Here is a 20,670-nt window from a genome sequence, read left to right as displayed (position 1 = left end):
ATTTACAACATGAGAAATATAGAACCTAAATGCATCTTTGTTAAAAGTTATTGAGGAGGAGGAGAGAGAATAGAAGGTGAGGAGGGGGAAGAGGAGGAGGGGAAAGAAGGTGAGGAAGGGGAAGAGGTAGAGGGAACAGAAGGTGAGGAAGGGGAAGAGGAAGAGGAAGGAACAAAAGGTGAGTAAGGGGAAGTGAAAGAGGGAAAAGAAAGTGAAGTAGGGGAAGAGGAAGAGAGAAAAAAAAGGTGAGGAGAGAGAAGAGGAAGAAAGAAAAGAAAACAAAGAAGGAGGATAGGAAGAGGGTAAAGAAGGTGAGGAAGGAGAAGGGGAAGAGAAGGTGAGGAAGGGAAAGTGAAAGAGGGAAAAGAAGGTAAGGCAGGGGAAGAGGAACAGAGAAAAGAAGGTGAGGACAGAGAAGAGGAAGAAGGAAAAGAAGAAGAGGAAGGGGAAGTGAAAGAGGGAAAAGGTGAGGAAGGGGAAGAGGAAGAGGGAAAAGAAGGTGAGGAAGGGAAAAAAGAAGAGGTAAAAGAAGGTGAGGAAGGGAAAGAGGAAGAGGGAAAAGAAGGTGAGGAAGGGGAAGGGTAAGAGGGAAAAGAAGGTGAGGAAGGGAAAGAGGAAGAAGGAACAGAGGGTGAGGAAGAGGAAGAGGGAAAAGAAGGTGAGGAAAAGAAGAAGAGGGAAAAAAAGGTGAGGATGGGGAAGAGGAAAAGGGAAGAGAAGGTGAGGAAGAAGAAGAAGAAGAGGGAAAAGAAGGTGAGGAAGGGGAAGAGGAAGAGGGAAAAGAAGGTGAGGAAGGGGAAGAGGAAGAGGGAAAAGAAGGTGAGGAAGGGGAAGAGGAAGAGGGAAAAGAAGGTGAGGAAGGGGAAGAGGAAAAGGGAACAGAAGGTGAGGAAGGGGAAGAGGAAGAGGGAAAAGAAGGTGAGGAAGGGGAAGAGGAAAAGGAAAAGGTGAGGAAGGGGAAGAGGAAAAGGAAAAGGTGAGGAAGGGGAAGAGGAAGAGGGAAAAGAAGGTGAGGAAGGGGAAGAGGAAAAGGGAACAGAAGGTGAGGAAGGGGAAGAGGAAAAGGGAAAAGAAGGTGAGGAAGGGGAAGAGGAAAAGGGAAAAGAAGGTGAGGAAGGGGAAGAGGAAAAGGGAAAAGAAGGTGAGGAAGGGGAAGAGGAAAAGGGAACAGAAGGTGAGGAAGGGGAAGAGGAAAAGGGAACAGAAGGTGAGGAAGGGGAAGAGGAAAAGGAAAAGGTGAGGAAGGGGAAGAGGAAAAGGGAACAGAAGGTGAGGAAGGGGAAGAGGAAAAGGAAAAGGTGAGGAAGGGGAAGAGGAAAAGGAAAAGGTGAGGAAGGGGAAGAGGAAAAGGAAAAGGTGAGGAAGGGGAAGAGGAAAAGGAAAAGGTGAGGAAGGGGAATAGGAAAAGGAAAAGGTGAGGAAGGGGAAGAGGAAAAGGAAAAGGTGAGGAAGGGGAAGAGGAAAAGGGAAAAGAAGGTGAGGAAGGGGAAGAGGAAAAGGGAAAAGAAGGTGAGGAAGGGGAAGAGGAAAAGGGAACAGAAGGTGAGGAAGGGGAAGAGGAAAAGGGAACAGAAGGTGAGGAAGGGGAAGAGGAAAAGGGAAAAGAAGGTGAGGAAGGGGTATTATTAATATGATGGTTTAGGGTTTAGATTTGTTTTGGTGTAGGAATGTTATTTTTAGTTTATGATTTTTTTGTGTAATATGTTAATGTTTAGGTACTTTAATTTTTTGTGTTAGATTGGTTTATAATGTTGAAGGTTTTGTATGGATTTGTGTGTTTGTTGAAATAAGATGGGTGTTGTTGTTTGTATTTTTTTGATTGGTTGGGTGGTTTGTGAGTGAAGAGGTTATGTGTTGATTTTTTTTGGTATTTGTTTGATCTTTTGGTTGGTAGGTTTGATTTGTATGGTGTTAGTTGTTTAGTTGTGATGGGTTGGTTTGTTTTTGTTAGTTTGTTTTGTTTTGTGTTTGATGGATTTTTTGATAGTGTTTTTTTTGTTTTGTGTGTGTTGGGGTTGTTTGGTTTGTTTTTGTTTGGGTGTTTGTTGGGGGGGTTGGGGGGTGTTTTGTGGTGTTTTTTTTGTTGTGTTTTGTGGTTGGTGTGGTTGTGTTTGATGTTTTTTGTGGTGTTGGTGGATTGGGTTTTGTTTGATTTGTTGGTGTGTTGGGTGTGTGTTTTTTGGGGGTGGGGTTTTTTTGGTTGTTGGTGGTGTGTATGGTTTTTATATGTTGGTTGTATTAAATTTGTTATGTTGGTTTTAGTGGTTTTGTTGTTTGTTTTTGGAGGAGTTAGTAGAGTTTGGGTGTTTGGTTTTTTATTTTGGGTGTGTTTGTTTGATGTTTTTGTGGGTAATTTGGGTATGTTTGGTTGGGTTTTTGTTGGTGGTTGGGTGTGTTTGGTTTTAAATTTTGTTTTGGTTTTTATGTTTTGTTTTGGGTTTGTTGTTTATTTGTTGTTGTTGGGTGTGTTTTTGGTTTATGATGTGGGTTATGGTTAGTTGTTTTGGTGTTTTTGGTTTGGGGTTTTTGTTTTTTTGTTTTGGGTGTATTTGTATTTGTTGATTGTGTTTTTTGTTTTGGGGATTTTGTGGGTGGGTGTTGTTGTAATTTGTGTGTGTGTGGTGTGGTTGGTGTGTGTTTTTTGATATGTGGTTGGTGGTTTTTTGTTTGTTTTGATTTTTGTTTTTTTTGTTTTTTGGGGGATTGGTGAGTTGTGTGGTGTAGTGGTATGTTGTGTTTGTTTTGTGTGGTTTTTTTTTGGTTTTTTTGTTGTTTTTTGGTTTTTTGTTTTGTATTTGTTTATGTTTATTTTGTTTTATGTTTGGGGGTTGTGTGTTGGGTTTTTTTTTAGTTTGTTTTGTTACTTGGGTGTTGGTTGTGTTTTGGTTATGTTGGGTGTTGTTGTGGTTTTGTTTTGGATGGGGTTTGGTTTGTAAAGTGTGAGGAAGAGAAAAATATAGGTAGGAGGATAGGAAATGAAACTGAAGGGGGATAGGTAGAGGATAAGGGTACAAGATAGGTGAAGGGAAGTGATAATGGAAAAGAAGTGAGGAAGGGAATAGAAAAGAATAGGTGAGGAAGGGAAGAGGAAAAGGTAATAGGTTGAAGGGGATTGGTAAAAGAACAGAATGGTGAGGAAGGGATTAGTAAAGGAAAAGTGAGGAAGGGAAGAGGAAAAGGGAAAAGAAGGTGAGGAAGGGAATTAGGAAAAGAAAAGGAGTAGGGGTAGAAAAGAAAAGGTGAGGTTGGATGAGTAATTGGGAAAATAGTTGAAGGAATATTTTAATAGGTGAGGTAGTAGTGAAAAGTTATGTGAGAAGTGTTGTGGAAATGGTTATGGGTGGATGGGGAATGGTAAGAAAAGAATGAGGTAGTAAGAAAATAATGGTTTGGGAATAGAAAAGGATAGGGGTGGTTGGTTGTGAAAGAATTGGGGTGTTGGGATTGTTATGTTTAGGTGAGTTGGGATATGGTATGTTAAGTAGGTTGTGGTTGGGAAGTGTAATATTTTGAGGTAGGGTAGTGGAATAGTATTGTTTGTTGTTATTGATTTGGGTGGTTGGGTTGTGGTTTAGGGTTTTGTAGGGGTGTATGGTTGTGTTAATTTTAGTGTGATATGAGGTTTGGTTTGGTTTTTTTTTTGTTTTGGTTGTTTTGTTGTTTTTTTGGTGGTTGGGGTAGTTTTGGGTTATTTGGTGTTGTTTTGTTTTGTTTGGGGGTTTTTGTGTTTTTTTGGGGTGTGGTTTGGTATGTTTTGTTGGTTTTTTTGGTATTGTTGGGTTGTTTTGGTTATTTGGGTGGTTGGTTGTTTTTTTTTGGGTGGTTGGGTTGTGTTTTGGGTTATGTTTGTTTGGTTGTGTTTGTTATGGTTTGGGTGTGATTAGGTAAAGGTAGTGGGTTGTGTTTTGTTTGGTTTGGGTTGTGTTTTGTTTTGTGGTTTAGTGTTTAGGTATTGGTTTGGTGTGTTATGTTATGTTGGGTGGTTTTGATGTGATTGTTTTTGGTTGGTTGGTGTTATGTTTTGGGAGATGGTTTGGTTTTGTTTGGGTGGTGGGGTTGTGGTTTTGATTAGGGTGGTTGGGTTGTGTTTTGTATATGTGTGTTGTTTTATTTTTTATTGTGTGTTGGTTGTGTTTAGGTTATGGTGATGGGGTAATGGTAATGTATTGGGGTATGGTTTGTTTTTGGAATAGGTTTAGGTGAGGTGGATTAGGAAAAGGATTAAGGTGAAAGGTGTGTTTTGTTAAAGGTGAGTTGGATAAGGAAAGAATGTATGAAGGGGAAGAGAATAGGGTTAAAAGGGTGAGATGGGGAAAGAAAAGAAAAGGTAGAAGGGAATAGGATAAGTAAAGGTAGGAAGGGATGTGAAAAGGAATAGGGATAGAATAGATAAAGAATATGATGGAAGGGGATAGGATAATTGAAATGGTGAGATGGAAAGAATAAAGGATTAGGAGGTAGGGAATAGAAATAGAAAAGTAGGAAGGAATAAATAGTAAAGTGAAAGGGGAAAGAGGAAAAGATTAGTGTGATGGGGAAGAGAAATGAAAAGGGGGAGGAAGGATGAGGAAAGAAAGGTGAGGAAGGGGAATAGGAAATGGAAAAGGTGGAGAAGGGGAAGAGGAAAAGTAATTAGAAGGGTAATTGATTTAGGAAAAGGGAGAAGGGGAAGTGGAAATAATAGTAGGGAAGGGGAATAGAATAGTTTTGGAGTTGAATGGTAAAGTTATGGTGTTGGATGTTTTGTTTTTGGTTGGTTGTGTAAAGGTTAAGGTTTTGGTTTGTTTAGGGTTAAATGGGTGTGGATTTGGAGTTATTTTGTGTGGATGGTAGTGGTTTGTTATTGGTGTTGTGTTTTGATTTGGAGGTTGGGATTTGTGGGTATTTTAAGGTTGATGTAGAATTTGTTTGGTGTGTATAGGTTTGTATAAGAACAGAAGGTGAAAGGGTTTTTAATGTATAGTGAGATAGGGTAGAGGTAATGAATTAGTGTTATGGGGGATAGAATATGTTAAGGTGAGGAAGGGTTGAGGAAAAGGGAAAAAATGGGAGAAAGAGAAAAGGAATAGTGAGGAAGGGGGAAAAGGATAATAAAAAAGGTGAGAAGGAAAGGAAAAGGTTAAGGTAGAAGGGGAATAGAAAAGGAAAAGTGAGAAGGGGAAGAGAAAAAGGAAAAAGGGAGGAAGGGGAAGAGGAAAGGAAAAGGTGAGGAAGGAAGAGAAAAGGAAAAGGAAGAAGGAAAAAAGGAAATGAAGGTGAGAAGGGATAGAAAAGTAAAGTAGGAAGGGGAATAGAAAAGGAAAAGGTGAGGAATGGAATTAAAAAGAAAAGGTGAGAAGGGGAAGAGGAAAAGGATCAGAAGGGAGAAGGGGGAAAAGGTAAAGGTAAAGGTAGAAAGGGGAATAGAAAAGGAATAGGGAGGAAGGAAGAGGAAAATGGACAGTGAGAAGGGAAAGAAAAGGAAAAGGTGAGGAAGGAAAGAAAAAAAAAGGTAGAAGGGGAAAGGAAAAGAAAAGAAGAAGGGAAGAGAAAAGAAAAGGTGAGAAGGGAATAGAAAAAAAGGAAAGGAGAGAGGAAGAGGAAAGGGAAAAAGGGGAAAAGAAGAGAGAAAAGTAAAGGTGAGGAAGGGGAAGAAAAAGGAAAAGGTGAGGAGGGGATGAGGAAAAGGAAAAGGTGAGCAGGGGAATAGGAAAAGGAAAAGGTGAAAGGGAATAGGAAAAGGAAAGGGAAGAAGGGAAGGGAAAAGAAAAGGTAGGAAGGGAATGGAAAAAGGAAAAGTGAGGAAGGAATAGGAATAGGAAAAGGTGTGGAAGGGATAGATTTTGGATATGAGATGAAGAGGAATAAGGTAAGAGGAAGGGAAATAGGATATAGGAAAAGGTAGTAGGATGATAAAAGAAAAGGGTGAGAAGGGGAATGGAAATGAAAAGGTGAGGAAGGAATTGGAAAAGATAAGGTGGATGGGGATAGAGAAATGGGAAAAGGTAGGAAGGGGAATAGGGGAAAAAGGAAAAGGAGAGAAGGAATAGAAAAGAAAAGGTGAGGAAGGGGAAGAGGAAAAGGAAAAGGTGAGGAAGGGGAAGTGAACAGAAAAGGTGAGGAAGGGAAGAGGTAAAGAAAAGTGAGAAGGAATGGAAAAAGGAAAAGTGGGGAAAGGGGGAAAGGAATAGGAACAAAAGTGAGGAAGGGGAAGAGGAAGAGGAACAGAAGTGAGGAAGGGGAATATGAAAATGAGAGGTGAGGAAGGGAAGAGGAAAAGGAACAGGTAAGGAAAGGGGAATAGTAAAAGAAATGGTGAGAGGGGATGAGGAAAAGGAAATGTGAGGAAGGGAAGAGAAAAGGATACAGGTGAGGAAGGGAAGAGGAAAAGGAAAAGTTGAGGATGGGGAAAGGAATAGGAAAAGGTAGGATGGAAGAGGTAAGGAAAGTAGGAAGGAAGTAGATAGATAAAAAGTGTGAAGGGATGAGGAATAGGTAATAGAAGGTGGAAGGGGAATAGATTAGATTAGTGAGGTAGGGGATTAGGAAAAGGAAAAGGTGATGGAAGGGGAATAAAAAAGGAAGAGGTGAGAAGGGGAGAGAAAAGGATAAGGTGAGGAGTGGAAGAGGAATGGAAAAGGGTGAGGAAGGGGAAGTAAGGAACAAAAGGTGTGATGGGGTAGAGAAACGGGTAATATGTGAGGTTGGTTGTGATAAGGTTATGTGTAGATTGGTTTGATAAAATAAGGTGATGGATGTAGGATAAGGTATGTGTGAAGGGGATATAATAGGATTTGTGATAGGTTGAGAAATGGTTTAGGGGAGTTGGTATTGGATTAGGAATTGGTTGTTGGGTATGTTGTATAGGATTAGGTGGTAGGGATTGTGATAAGATTATATGGTGAGAGGGGAAAAGGGAAAAAGGGAAAAAGGTGAGGAAGTCTGGGCCGCGGCCACGGGAAAAATGTGCGGCATGGCGCGGAAAGACAAGTGCCGGACGGGGCCTAAGACCAGGAATCGGAGCTGCCGGTGCCGCGGACAATCACAGGCTAGCAGGGCAACGGCCCCGTCCCCGTATCGCCGGCCTCTGCCCGCGTCCACGTGCGGAGGTCCACGGCCCCTGCCCCTGTTATGCCGGGACCGAGGACACGTGCCCCTCCGGAGCGGCCGTGGCAGCGGCCCCCGGGCCCCGCCTGAGCGTCCGGGTAAACTGCCCCGGCCCGCCGGTGCGGCCTGGGAATATCCCCGTCCCCTTATCTTCCTTTGCCACTGCCCCTGCCCAGTAGCGGAGCTTTGCCTCTTGCCCCTTCCCCGGAGCTGCCGGGCCTCGTCCCCTGCCACTGGTAGGCCTGGGCCTACGGACCCGGCCCCTGATCCTACCTTGTCCACGTCCACCTGCACCGGAGCTCCGGGGCCTCGTCCCCGTTCCCCCCCGGTGATCTGGTCCGTGTCCTCTTCCCCGTGCCCCTACTGAGACCGTGGACCAACGGCCCATGCCCCGGGTGCGGCCGGTCCTCTCCCCGGACACCTAGTCGGCCGGCCACGTGCCACGTCCCCGTAGCGTCGTGGGCCACGGCCCCTTCCCCGGAGCTGCCGGCCAGCGGCCCCATGGTACCCCCCCCGGAGCTGACGGTGGCCCGCGCCACTTGCCCTTCCGTAGGCGTCCTTGGCCTCTTGCCCCGTGGCCCCGACGGAGCGGCAGGGCCGCGGTACCCGATGCCCCTCCGGTGCGGCCGGGCAGCGTCCCCGGGCCCGCCTGATCTGCCGGGTCCGCGGACCCGGGGCCCAGCCGGTGCGGAAAGGGCCGCGGCACGTTCCCAGCCTCCTCGCAGCTGCCCCAGCCGATCCTGCCGGGTCCGCGGCCCCGGGCCCCGTCCGGATCTTCCGGTTCATCTTCCCCTGTGCCCCGCCGGAGCGGCCGTGCCGCGCCGCCGGGACCCCGCCGAGCGGCCGGTGCCGCGGCCCCGTTCCACGCAGGAGCGGCCTTGGCCTGTCCCCTGGCCCCGACCTGAGCGGCCGGCCGCGGACCGTTCCCTCCGAGCACGCCGCGGCCCCCCCGTAGCGCATGGGCCACTGCCCCGGGCACCGCCGGTGCGTCATTGGCCTCTTCACATGTTCCCCCTCTATCGTCGTGGTCCCTTCGCCCTGTCCCACCGCATGCGGCCGAGGCCCCCCGCCGGTTCGTACTTTTGCCGCAGCCCGGCCCCCGCCGTAGCGGCCGTTGCCGCGTGCCCCGTCCCCTCCTTGCTTCCTCGGCACCCTGCCTGAGCGGCCGGGCATCTTCCCCGGCCCCGCCGGAGATGCCTGTTCCGCTCCACTGGCCCCTCCTTATCTGCCGTTTCCTCGGCCCCTGTCCCCTCCGTTCGTCCCGGGCCGCGCCCCGGTCCCCGCCTGAGCGGCCCGGGCCGCGGCCCAGCCCCGCCGGATCGCTGCCGCGCCCCGCCGAGCCGGCCGGGGCCCAGCACCGGCCCCCGCCGGAGCTGTCCGGTTCAGCCGGTCCCCGGGCTGCCCGCCGGAGCTTCCGCGATCCCCCGCCGGAGCTGCATGGGCCTAGGCCCGCCCCGCTGAGAGGCCGGTCCTCGTCCCCGTGCCCCCCCATTATCGGCCGGGGCCGCGCCCCCGGGCCCGCCGTATCTCCGTGCCGCGGCCCCTGTCCCCGCCGGAGCGGCCTGGTCCGGCGTCCGCGTGCCCCTCCGAGCGTGCCGGGGCCTCGGACCCCGGGCGCCAGCCGGAGCGCCGGGACGCCGGCCCATGGCCCCTCCGGAGAGGCCGGGAACTCTTCCCCTTTCCCCGCCTTTGTCGGACAGTCCGCTGCTCTCTCTTCCCCGCCGGATCCTGCCGTTTCTCTGCCGCTGGCCCCTCCTGTGTCGGTCCGTGTCCGCTTGCCCCTTTGCCCTCCTCCTTATCGTTCCTCGGCCCCCTCCGGTTTCTTCCGGGGCCTCGGCCCCGTTCCCCGCCTGTGCGGCCGGGCCGCGTCCCCTTGACCCCGCCGAGCTGCCTTTGCCTCGTCCACCTTTCCCCTGCCTTTGTCGTCCTGTGCCGCTTCAGCCGTGTCCCGCGCCCGGATCGGTCCGGGTCCTCTGCCCCGTCCCGCCTGATCGGCCGGGCCTCTTCCTAGTTCCCGGCCTTACGGCCGGGGCAGCGTCCGCTGGCCCCGCCGGAGCAGGCCGTGCCTCGGCCCCTTCCCCTCCGTATCTTCCCTGGTCCTCGTCCGTCTCTCCCCGCGCTAGCGTTCGCTTTCCGCTGCCGCGGCCCCGCCTTCGGCCTGTGCCGCGGCTCGTGGTCCCCCCTTTGATCGGCGGTCCGCGGCCCCGGTTCCCCTCCTTGTCGTCCGTGTGCCGCAGCCACGGGTCCCGTCCTGACTTCCGGCCGAGAAGCGGTGGCCCGCCGGAGCGGTCCACCGGTTTGCCTCGGCCCCGGCCCCCCTATCTACAGGGGCCTCGTCCCATGCCCCGCGAGCGGCCAGGGTCCTCGGTCCACGCGCCCCGCCGCTAGCTTGCCTGGGCCTCGGCCGCTTTCCACGCCGTGTGCGGCAGGGGCCTCGGACCCGGGCACCGCCGTAGCTTCCTGTGTCCCTGCTGGCCCCGTTCACGCGGACTTACGTCCGTTTCATCTTCCCCGTGCCCCGCGTATCGCCTGTTCCGCTGCCGCGTCCCCGCCGGCGTCCTGTTCCCCCGGCCCCGGTGCCCCGCATGATGTGGGCCGTGTCCTCTTGCCCCGTGTCCCCGCCGGAGCTGCCGTGGACGCGGCCCCTGTACCCCCGTGTAGCGCCCGTCCTCGCCTCGCGCCCCTCCTGTGCGTCCGGTCCCTTCCTCGTGACCCCGCCTGAGCTCCGTGTGCCGCTGGTCCCGGGACCCCCGGAATCGTCCGGGGCCGCCCTCGGGCCCCGGCCGTTCGTACGGTCCGCGCCCCTGGCCCCTCCTTATAGTCCGTTGCCTCTGCCTCGGGCCCCGCCGGTAGCTGTACGGGCCGCTGCCCGCTTCCCCGCCTGTATCGCCGTGCCGCTGCCCCGTGGCCCATCCGACGGCAGGGGCCGCTGCCGCGGGCCACGCCGAGCTTCCGGTCCTCTGCCCCTGTCACCGCAGTTGCTGCCGGCGCCGCTGACCGCGTGCCCCGCGTGCGGCAGGGGCCGCGGCCCCGGCGCCCTCCGGAAGAGTCCAGGTCCTCGGTCCGCGCGCCCCGCCTGGGCTGCCGGGGAGCGCTGCAGCGGGCCCAGCAGCAGCTGCAGGGTCCGCGTCCCCGGGCCCCGCCGGAGCGGCATGGGCCCGCCGCGTGCCCCGCCGGTGCTGTCCTCTGGCCACGGTCCACGGGCCCCGCCGTGTGCGGAGATGGCCGCTTCATAGGTCCCCCGCCGGTGCTTTCACGGCCCGCGGCCCCGGCCCCGCCGGATCGCCGGGCAGCGGCCCCTGGCCCAGCGGAGCGGCCCCGGGTGCCCCGCCATATCGTACTTACTCTTCCTCTTTCCCGCCTATCGTCCTTTTCCGCGTCCCAGTGCCCCTCCGGATCTTCCGTTCCGCTTCCCCTGTCCCAGCCGGTATCTTCCTGTCCGCGTCCCCGTGCCCCGCCGGAGAGGCCGGGCCGCGTCCCCGGGCCCCGCCGGAGCGCCGGGGCAGCGGCGCCCGGCCCAGCCGGTCTCCGGTCCCGGCCCCGGGCCCTGCCGGTAGCGTCCGCGCCCCCTGCCGGAGCTTCCGTGGCCGCGCAGAGGCCCGCTCCGGAGCGGCAGGGCCGCGGCCACGTCCCCGCGTGAGGGCCGGGCCGCGGCCCCTGCGCCCTCCGGAGCGGCCGGTGCCGCGCCAACGGGCCCATCCGGAGCCGGACAGCAGCGGCACGTTCCCCGCATTAGCTTCCGTGCCTTCGGTCCCCGGCCGTGGCGGTGACTGCCGGTCCGCGGCCGAGGCCCCGCCGGAGGGCCGGGGCCGCGGCCCCGGCCCAGCCGAGCTGCAATGGGCCGCTTCCCCGGGCCACGCCGAGCGGCCGGGTTGCCGAGCTTCCCCTGACCGCCCCCGCCCCGCCGATCTTCCGGTTCCCTCGTCCCCGGTCCCCGCATTATGCTGTCCTTTGCCTCGTCCCCTTCCCCCTCCTTATCGTCCGGGCCGCGCCCCGTGCCCCTGCGTAGCGGCCGGGCCTCGGCCAGGCCCCGCCGGTGATGCCGGGGCCGCGGCCTCGGGCACGCATCCGGTAGCTGCAGGTGCCGCGTCCCAGGCCTAGCCGTATCGTCAAGTTCCTCGTCCCCGGGCCCCGCCTAGCGCCCGGGGACGCGCCCGTGCCCCCTCATTATCTGCCTTGTCCGCTGCCTCTGGTCCCCGCCTGAGATGCCGTTGGACGCGGCCCCGGCCCCGCCTTACTGTCCTGTGCCTCGCCCGCAGTGTCCCCCCGTAGCTGCCATTGCCGCTTCCTCGTGCCCCTCTTATCGTGCATTTTTCGCTTCACCTTGCCCATCGTATCGCCCTTGTCCGCTGCTCCCGTGCCCCGCCGGAGCTGCCGGGTCCGCGTCCACGGTCCCCTCCTAGCGGCAGTTCCTCGCCCCGGTCCCCGACGGTGCGGCCTGTCCTCTGCCCCGGCCCAGCCTGTGCGTCCGGTGGACGCTGCCCAGGGCACAGCCGGAGCGCCGGGCAAACACCGCCGACCGCCCGTAGCCCCCGGGCCCCGCCGAGCGCCGGGGCCGCTGCCCCGGGCCCCGTCCGGTGCGGCCTGTCCGCTGCCCCGTTCCCCGCGTGCTTCAGGGCCTGCGCCCCTTCCCCCTGCCTTAGCTGGCCGTGGCCCGCTGCCCTAGACCCCCTCCTGAGCGGGTTCCATTGGCCGCTGCCCCAGTTCCTAGACGTAGCGGCCGGGGCCGCGGCCCGTTCCCCTCCGAGGCGGCCGGGTCCCGCGAGCACCGGTCCCCCGCGAGCGGCCTTTGCCCGCGTCCGGCCGTACCAGCCGGTGCGGCCAGGCCGCTGCCCCGGGCCCCCGGCACTGAGCGTCCTGGCCTCGTCCCCGGGCACACCCGGAGCGGCCGTGGCCCGGCCCCGTCCCCCCCTTCCTGCCGGGGCCGATTCCCTGGCCCAGCATGAGCGGCCGGGCCTCGTCGCCCGACCCCCTTTAGCGGCCGGGACGCGCCCCGGGCCACTCCCGAGCGGACGTGGGCCGCGTCCCCCGGCGCCCGCCTGTCGGCCGGGGCCTCTGGCCCCGGTCCCCGCCACGTGCTTCCTGTGCCTCGGCACCGGCCCCGCCTGAGCGGCAGGGCCCGCGGCCCACGGGCCCCACCGGATCGGCCGTCCTCTTAGCCCGGGCCCCGCCGGATGCGCCTGGCCGCCGCCATGACCCCTCCGGTGCTGCCGGTGCCTCGGAACCGTACCCCCGCAGGAGCGTCCTGTCTAGCGGCCCCGGACCCGCCGGAGCTGCGAGGGCCGCGGCCCCTTCCAAAGCATGTACGTGCCGGGTCAGCTGTAACCGGGCCCAGCCGGTGCGGCCGGGCAGGCTGCCCCTGCCCCTCCGGGCGTACTGGGCCGCGCCCCGGCCGAGCCGTTGAGTCCGGGCCGCAGCCCCGTCACAGCCGGAGTCTACCGGGCCGCGGAACCGGGCCCCGCCGGAGCGGACGGGGCACGGTCCCCGCCCCCCGGAGCTGCAGGTGCCCGTCCCCGGACCCGCAGTAGCTGACGGGTCCTCGGCCCCGGGCCCCGCCGTGCGGACGGGGCCGATGCCCCGGTCCCCGAAGGAGCGTGCCGATGCCGCTGCAACGGACCCGCCTGAGCCGGAAGGGACGCGCCCACGGCCGAGACCCTGAGCGGCCTTGGCCTCGGCCCATTGGCCCCGCGCGGAGCTGCCGGGGCATGCGGCCACAGGGCCCCGCCGATCGTACGTAGGCAACGGCCCAGGCACCGACGTGCGGACCGGGGGACCGGACCCGCACCCGCCGTTGCGGCATGGGCCGCTGCCCCGGCCGCCTCCGAGCTGCCGGGAAGCGGCCCAGGCCCCCTCCGAGAGGCGCGGGCCGCGCCCCTTGTGCCCGCTCCCGGAGCGTCCGGCCGCGTCCACGCACGAACGATGCGGCAGGGACGCGCCCCCAGGGACGCCGACGGGATCGGCCGGTCCACGGCACCTGGTCCCCGCCGTGCGTCGGGCCGCGTCCAATGGCCCCGCCGGAGACGGCCGGGAGCCACTGCCCCGGGCCCCGCATGAGCGCGCGGTTAAGACTGCACCTGCCCAGCCTTTGAGTCCGGGGACAGGCCCATTGCACCCGCCTGTGAGGACGGGCACCGCCGGAGCGGACAGCCGCCGAGGCACCGGGCCCCGCCGGTGCGGCCGGGGCCGCGGACCAGGGCCCCTCCGGATGCGGCCTGGCCGCTTGCCCCGTGCCCCCGCCTGATCGGCCGGTCGGCCGGCCCCGGGCCCCACCTGAGAGGCCGGGCCGTGTGCCCCTTGCCCCTCGCTTTATCTGCCGTGCCGCGGCCCAGGCCCCGCCGGTGCTGCCTGGGCAGCGCTCTGGCCCCGGCGTCCGGCCGGGGACGCTGCACCGGGACCAGCAGGTGCGGCCGGGGCATGCGGACCAGGAGCCCAGCCGGCGGCAGGGCCGCGGCAGTCTGCACCCCTCCGGTGCGGCCTGTGCCTCTTCCCCGGCCCCTCCTGATAGTCGGGCAGCGGCCGAGGGCCCGCCGGAGCGGCACGGGAGCGGACGCGGGCCCAGCCGTAGCGGATAGGCCGCGGCCCCTTTCCCCGACGGAGCGGCCTTTGCACTGACCCGCCCTCCGGTGCGGACGGGACCGGCCGCTGTCCACTCCCTGTCCTTGCCGTGACGCAGGCCACATTGGCCCCAGCCGGTGCGGCCAGGGCCGCTGCCACGTGCCCCGCCGGGCGTCCGGGGACTCGTACCCGCAACGCCGTGTGCGCCTGGGCAGCATGCCACGGCCCGCCTGAGCTGCCGGGGCCGCGGCCGCGGGTCCAAGCCGGTCCAGGCAGGGTCAATCTTCACAGTCCCAGCCGGATCTTCCTCGTTGCCGCTGCACCCGTGCCCCCTCAGGTATCGTCGCGGGCCGTCGTCCCCGTTCCACGCCTGATCGGCCTGAATAGGCGCGGCCGCCTGCCTTATGCTGCCCGTGGGCCGCTGCAAGCCGGGACCCGCCGGTGCGGCCGGGTCCCGGCTTCCCGGGCCCAGCCTGTAGCGGCAGGGCCGCGGCATTGGGCACCGCCGGAGCTGCCGGGCCGCGGCCACGGGGCACCGCAATTGACTGGTTGGTTCCGCGGCCCCGGCACCGCCGGTGCTGCCGGGGCAGCGGCCCAGGTCCCCGCAGGTGCGGAGGGCGCCCCCGTGCCCAGCCGGAGAGGCGCTGGTACGCGGCAGCGGTGCCCCGCCTGTGACGGCCTGGCCTCGGCACCGGCCCCGCCGAGCTGCCGGCCTCGTGCACCTGGCAGCGCGACCCTGGTGGAGCCTCTGCCCCGGACCCGGCCGTGGCTGCATGGACGAGAGCCTAGGTCCCCGCCGGAGCGGAAGTTGCCCGGCCCAAGGCCCAGCCGTGCGCCGGGGACTCGTACACGGGCCCCGCGCTGTGCTGCCGTGCGCTGCGGTGCACTTTCCCGATCCGGATCGCAGTGGCCTAGGAAACGGGCCCGCCGGAGCGCCATGGGCCGAGGTCCCCGGGCCACGCAGGTTATGCCTAGGCCCCGCCGGAAGATGCAGGGCCGCGGCCACGCCCGCCGGAGCCGGCCGGGGCCGCGGCAACAAGGTCCCCGCTGAGCGTCATCTGGCCCCTCCGGAGCGCCGGGGCCGAGGCAACTGGACCACGACGGTGCGCCGGGCCGCGCCCCGGAACCGCATTAGCGGACTGGAACGGCACCCGGGCCCCTCAGGTGCAGGCCGGGGAGCGGCCACGGGCCCAGACGTTGCGGCCTGGCCGCGGCAGAGGGCCCCGCAGGTGCGGCACGGTGGGCCGCCGGCAAGGCCCCGCCGGGAGGAGGGCCCGCCCCAGGTCATCCGCAGGAGCGTGCCAGGCAGCGGCCGCGGGCACCGACTGTGAGGCAGGGGCAACGCAGGACCGGCCCCGCAGTATGCTTCCGGGCACGAGGAAAAGGGAACAGCACTAGAGGCACGAAGGGGACGAGTAAAAGGAAACGAGCAGGTGAGGAAGTGTGCATCTGTACCACTGGTCCCACTCGGAGATTCCCGGTAAGCGGCAAAGGGAAAAGCCGTGACGGAATGGGCCCTGCCTCGCCCCTCCGGTCGATTCCGGGAAGCGACAAGGGACCCGCAGGTAGAAGGGAACGACGGAAAAGGGTCCAGCAGGTGTCGGCAGTGGGCCGGGCACCTGTTCCAACCTGCCGAGCGTACGCTGCAACCAGACGGTAGGCAGGGGAAGCGGAACGGCACAACGGTGAGGAAGGGGCCGAGGCACCGGGACCCGAAGGAAGACGTAATGGGCCGAGGCAACGGGAACAGGCAGGAGGCCGGGGAAGAGGACAAGAGCCCCGACGGTTAGGAGGGGCAGAGCGGCACCTGGCACCGCACGTGCCAAGGGGAAGCGGACACGGCCACCGAAGGTGCGGAAGGGAGAAGGAAGAGGAACAGACGGAGATGCAGAGACACCTAAGGTGGGCAGGGGAAGAGAAAAGGCAACAGAAGGTGCGAAGGGAAAGCGAAAAGGAAAAAGAAGGTGAGGAAGGGGAAGGCGGAAAAAGGGCACAGAAGGTGAGGAAAGAGGGAACAGCAGGAGAGGACGTGAGTCCGCGGCCGCGGACCTAGAAGGTGAGGCAGGGAATAGGCACAGGAACAGACGGTGCGAATGGGCCGCTGACGGTCACCAGACATTTGCGGAAGGTACGAGGAATAGGAACCAGTAAGTGAGGAAGAGAACATAAGAGGTGAAAAGGGAAGAGGAAAAGGCAAAGGGAGGTGAGAAGGGGACAGGACAGGGAACAGAAGTTAGAAGGGGAAGAGGAAAAGGGAACAGAAGGTGAGGAAGGGGAAGAGGAAGAGGGAAAAGAAGGTGAGGAAGGGGAAGAGGAAAAGGGAAAAGAAGGGGAGGAAGGGGAAGAGGAAAAGGGAACAGAAGGTGAGGAAGGGGAAGAGGAAAAGGGAACAGAAGGTGAGGAAGGGGAAGAGGAAGAGGGAACAGAAGGTGAGGAAGGGGAAGAGGAAAAGGGAACAGAAGGTGAGGAAGGGGAAGAGGGAAAGGCGAGTGAAGGTGAGGAAGGAAGAGGAAAAGGTAACAAAAGGTAGGAAGGGGAATAGGAAAAGGGAACAGAAGTGAGAAGGGGAAGAGGAAGAGGAACAGAAGGTGAGAAAGGAAGAGGAAAAGGGAACAGAAGGTGAGGAAGGGAAGAGGAAACGGAAAACGAAGGGGAGGAAGGGGAAGAGGAAAAGGAAAAAGAAGGTGAGGAAGGGGAAGAGGAAAAGGGAAGTGAAGGTGAGGAAGGGGAAGAGGAAAAGGGAACAGAAGGTAGGAAAAGGGGGAAAAGGAAGAAGAAAGAAAGTGAAAAGGGAAGAGGAAAAAGGGAAAAAATGAGCAGAAAGAGGAAAAGGAAAAAGAAGGGAAAGAAAAGGAAAAGGAAAAAGAAGGTGAGGAAGGGGGAAAAGGGAAAAAGGGAAATGCAGTGAGGAAGGAAGAGGAAAAGGGTACAAAGGTGAGGAAGGGAAGAGGAAAAGGAACGAAAGGTGAGAAAGGGAAAGGAAAAGAACAGAAGTGAGGAAGGTAAGGAAAAGGGGAAAAAGAAGTGAGAAGGGAAAGGAAAAGGAAAAAAGTGATGAAGGGAAGAAAAAGGAACAGAAGTGAGGAAGGAAATAGAGGAAAAGGAACAAAGTGGGAAGGGAAGAGAAAAAACAAAGTGAGGAGGAAGAGAAAAGGTAAAAAAGTGAGGAAGGAAGAAAAGGAACAGAAGGTGAGGAAGGAAGTGAAAAGGAACAGAAGGGAGAAGGGAAAGAAAAGAAAAAAAGTAGGAAGGGGAAGAATAAGGGAAAAGGTAATAGGTTGGGGTAAGAAATGGAAAAGAAGGAGAGGAAGAAGAGGGAAATGGAAAAAACGTGAGAAGATGAGAATAAGGGAAAAGAAGGTGAGAAGGAAAATAGGGTAATAATGGTTGATGGGGATATAGTTAAGGGATTAGAATTGGATGGATTAGGAAAAGGAATTTGAAGGGAGGATGGTAAGGATATGGAACATAGTAGAAGGGATGAGATTAAAAAAAGTATGATGAAAAGGAATAGGAAAAAATAGGGTGGATGGAAAGAATAGGGTATAAGAAGGGGAAAGAAAGGAAATAGAAAGAAGGTGAGAAGGAAAGAGTAAAGGGAGTGAAGGTGAGTAGGGAATGATTTTGGATTAGCTTGAGGTTATTGGAATAGGTCATATGAGGTAGGGTTAGAATAGTATAAGAAGTAGGTTGGTATAGGATTAGGTAAGTTTTGGGAGTAGGTATGATTGTTATTTGATAGAAAGGTAATGATTATTGTGATTGGTTTGAATTGATCAGTAGTGTGAATGGAAGAGGAAATGGAAATAAGTGAGAAGGGAAAAAAAGGAAACAGAAGGTGAGGAGGGGAAAGGAAAAGGGAACAGAAGTAGAAGGGAAAGGAAAAGGAAAAAGAAGTGAGGAAGGAAGAGGAATAGGGAAGATTAGGTGAGAAGAAAGGAAAAGGAACAGAAGGTGGGAAAGGGGGAAAAGGGAAAAAGGAAAAGAAGTGTGGAAGGGTAAGGAATAAGGAACAGAAGTGAAGAAGGAAGGAAAAGGGAATAAAGTGAGGAAGAAGAGGTAATGATATATAGTGAGGAAGGGAAAAAAGGGAAATGTTGGAGGATGGTATGTATATGGTATAGAAGGGGAGTAGGGTTGGTTTTGTATTGTTGTTGTGGGTAATATGGGTACAGAAGGGTTGGTTTGATATTGATTTAGAAGTTTTGGGGAAAGGTAATTAATTGGTAGAAGGATATAGGAATTATTATGTTGTTTTGGTTTGTTTATGATATTTAGAGTAGGGATGAATGATTTGTTTTTTGGTATGGTTTTTTGGTTGTAATGTTTTTGGTTATTTAGGTGTATTGTGTTAATGTTATTTGTGTTGGTCGTGGATTTGTTGTTTTTTTTTGGTTTGTTTTTATTTGTGTAGTAGTGGTATTGTTATGTTGGTTAGTTTGATATTTTGTTTATTTTTTGTTGTTTTTTTGGTTTTTTGGGGTTTGGGTTGTGTTAATTTTTGTTGGGTTTTTGTGTTTTGTAATATGTTTTTTTTTTTTTTTGGTTTTGTATTTTTGGTAGTGTTGGTGTGTTGGGTTGTGTATATTTTTTGTTTGTTTGTTTTTATTTGGTGTTGGTTTGTATTTTTTTGTTGTTTTTTTTTTGTTATTTGTGTGTTGGTAGTGTTATGGTTATTTGTTTTTTGGTTATTTATTTGGTATTTTTGTTTTTATTTGTTGGGTTTGTTTTGTTATTTGGTTTGGTTTTTTTGGTTGTGTTGGGTGTTGTAGTGATTTGTAATTTGGTTTTTGTTTTTGTTATATGGGTGGTAGTATAATTGTTTTTTGTTGGGATTTTTTTTTTATGTTGGTGATGTTGTTTTTGTTTTTGTTTTGTTGTTTTTTTTTTTTTGGTTTTTGTTTTTGGATATTTGTTTTTTAGATTTTGTTTTTTTTTTTTGTTTTTTTATGTTTATGGTTGATTTTTTATGTTGGTGTTGTTTTATTTGATTTTTGTTTTTTTGTTGTGTTTTGTTTTTATTTGTGGTGGATTGGTTTTTTGTTTTTTTTTTTTTGTGGTTTTTTATTTGGTTTGTTTTATTTGTGTTTTTTGGTTTGTTTTTGTAGTTTTGTTTGTTTTGTATTTTTGTGTTGGGTTTGTTTTTATTTGTTTGTTTGTTTTATTTTGTTTTTTTATAGGGAAAAGAAGGTGTTAGTTTGGTTTTGAATTGTTGTTTAGTATTTTTTTGTTCTTTGTTAGGATTAAAGAAGTGAGGTAGAGTAGGATTAGGTAGTTGGAGTTTGTATATGTTATTAGTTTTGTTTATTGTTAGTTAAGATTTGTAATAGAAGTTTGATGGGGTATGTTTAGGTTAATTGGTTTTTTTTTTTGGGTTTTGTTGGGAGTTGTTATTTTATAAATGTTGTAGTTGGTTGTGAAAAGGGTAAAGTATGAAAGATTTGTAATGTTTGTGTTGTAAGATTAGGAAAAAAAGGTGTGGTAGGGAAGAGAAAAGGGAATAAAGTAATGTGGAAGGAAAGAAAAAGGGAACTGAAGGTGAGAAGGGAAGAGGTAAAGTAATAAGTAGAAAGAACAGATGGAGAAGGGGAAGAGGAAAAGAAAAGAAGGGGAGACCGGGATGAGGAAAAGGATCAAAGGTAGTGATAGGAAACTAAGTGAGGAAGAGGTAAGAAGAGGGAACAAAGGTGAGGAAGGAAGAGGAAAGGAAAAGAAGTGAGAAAGGAAACTAAGTAGAGGAAGAGGAAAAGGAATAGATGGGGAGGAAGGAAAGAAAAGAACATAGTGAGGAAGGGGAAAGGAAAGGGAATATAAGTGAGGAAGGGGAATAGGGAAAGGGAAAAGAATGAGGAAAGGGGAGAGGAATAGGGAAACAGAAGGTAGGAGGGAAAGAGGAAATGGGTAAAAAGGTGAGGATGGGAAAGGATAAGGGAATAATAGGGTGTAGGGGATATTAAAAATAAGGAGGAAGGTAGAAAATGTATTGATGGAGGTAGATATGATAAGGTAAAGTTGTGAGGAAGGGGTATGGAAAATGGGATCAGAAGTGAGGAAGGAAAGAAAAGGAAAAAGAAGTAATGGGAAAAAAGGGATATGTTGGGATAGGGGGGGTTGAGAAAAGAAAAGGTGATGGGGTAGAGTAAAAGGAAATGTAGCGATTAGGTTTTTTTGGATTTATAGGTTAGGGGATGTAATAGGAAATATGGGAGGAAAGGGAAGAGGAATAGGAAAAGATGATAGGTTGAGGAAAAGGGTAATGAAGGTGTGGAAGGGATTAGGAAATGGAAAAATAAAAGGAAGAGAAAAGGAAAGGAAGTGAGAAGGGGAAGAGTTTTGGTTAATTGTGGATGGGTAGAGTTTGTATAAGTAGTGAAGGTATGGATTGTTATAAGTGAGATGGGGTAAGTTAAAATAGTAGGGGATGGGTATGTGTTGTGGTATTTGATTATTGGATTTTTTTTTTTGGTGTAATAGTATTGGGATAATTGGTTTGGTTTTATGGGTTTTGTAGTGTTTGTTTTGTTATGATTTTGTATGTGTTGTAGTGGTTTTTTTATAGTTGGTGTTTTTGTTTTTTATGTTTTTTGGTTGTTTTTTAATGTTGTTGTTTATGTTTTATTTTGTTTTTAGGTTTGTTTGTTTTTTTGTTTTGTTTTTTTGGTATTTGTTTGGTTTTTTTGATTTTTGGTGTTGGTTTTTTGGTTTTGTTTGGTTATTGTTTATTTGGTTTTTTGGTTTTGTTATTTGTTTTGTTTTTATTATTTAGGTTTTTTGTTTAGTTGTTTGTTTTTATAAATTTGGTGTTTTTTTTTTTTTGTTGTTTGGTTTGTTTTTTTTTTTGTTTGTTTGTTTGTTATGTTGGTTGGTTGTTAGTTTGGATATGTTGGTGTAGTTTTTTTATGGTGTTTTTTTTTGTTTTTTGTTTTATTTGTGTTTTGTTTTTGTTGGTTTTTTTTTTATTATGTTTGTTTTTGTTTTTTTGTTTGTTGTGTATTTATTGTTGTTTGTATTTTGGTTATTTGTTTGTTT

General features: G+C 54.1%; 2 protein-coding genes across 2 annotated transcripts in view; one reads left to right on the top strand and one right to left on the bottom strand.

Annotated features, from left to right (window-relative positions):
• The window catches only part of Tasp1 (Taspase 1), a 42,097-nt gene that overhangs the window by 9,484 nt on the left and 11,943 nt on the right, over window positions 1-20,670 (bottom strand). The window lies entirely within an intron of this gene.
• LOC147467222 (uncharacterized) overlaps window positions 10-20,670 on the top strand; it is a 20,979-nt gene continuing 318 nt past the window's right edge. The window contains exons 1-6 of the mRNA XM_086532124.1: window positions 10-46; window positions 317-466; window positions 751-918; window positions 977-1,207; window positions 1,444-1,608; window positions 15,906-16,136. Of these exons, the coding sequence (XP_086388250.1) occupies window positions 10-46; window positions 317-466; window positions 751-918; window positions 977-1,207; window positions 1,444-1,608; window positions 15,906-16,136 (982 nt within the window). The remainder of the gene's footprint in view (window positions 47-316; window positions 467-750; window positions 919-976; window positions 1,208-1,443; window positions 1,609-15,905; window positions 16,137-20,670) is intronic.

This window comes from Penaeus japonicus, unplaced genomic scaffold, assembly GCF_977035675.1.
Source record: "Penaeus japonicus unplaced genomic scaffold, GWHDUDI00000001_assembly GWHDUDI00000037, whole genome shotgun sequence".
Classification (NCBI taxonomy): Eukaryota; Metazoa; Arthropoda; class Malacostraca; order Decapoda; family Penaeidae; genus Penaeus; species Penaeus japonicus.
The sequence above is the reverse complement of the archived record's forward strand: the minus strand, read 5'-3'. Positions and strand labels throughout refer to the sequence as shown.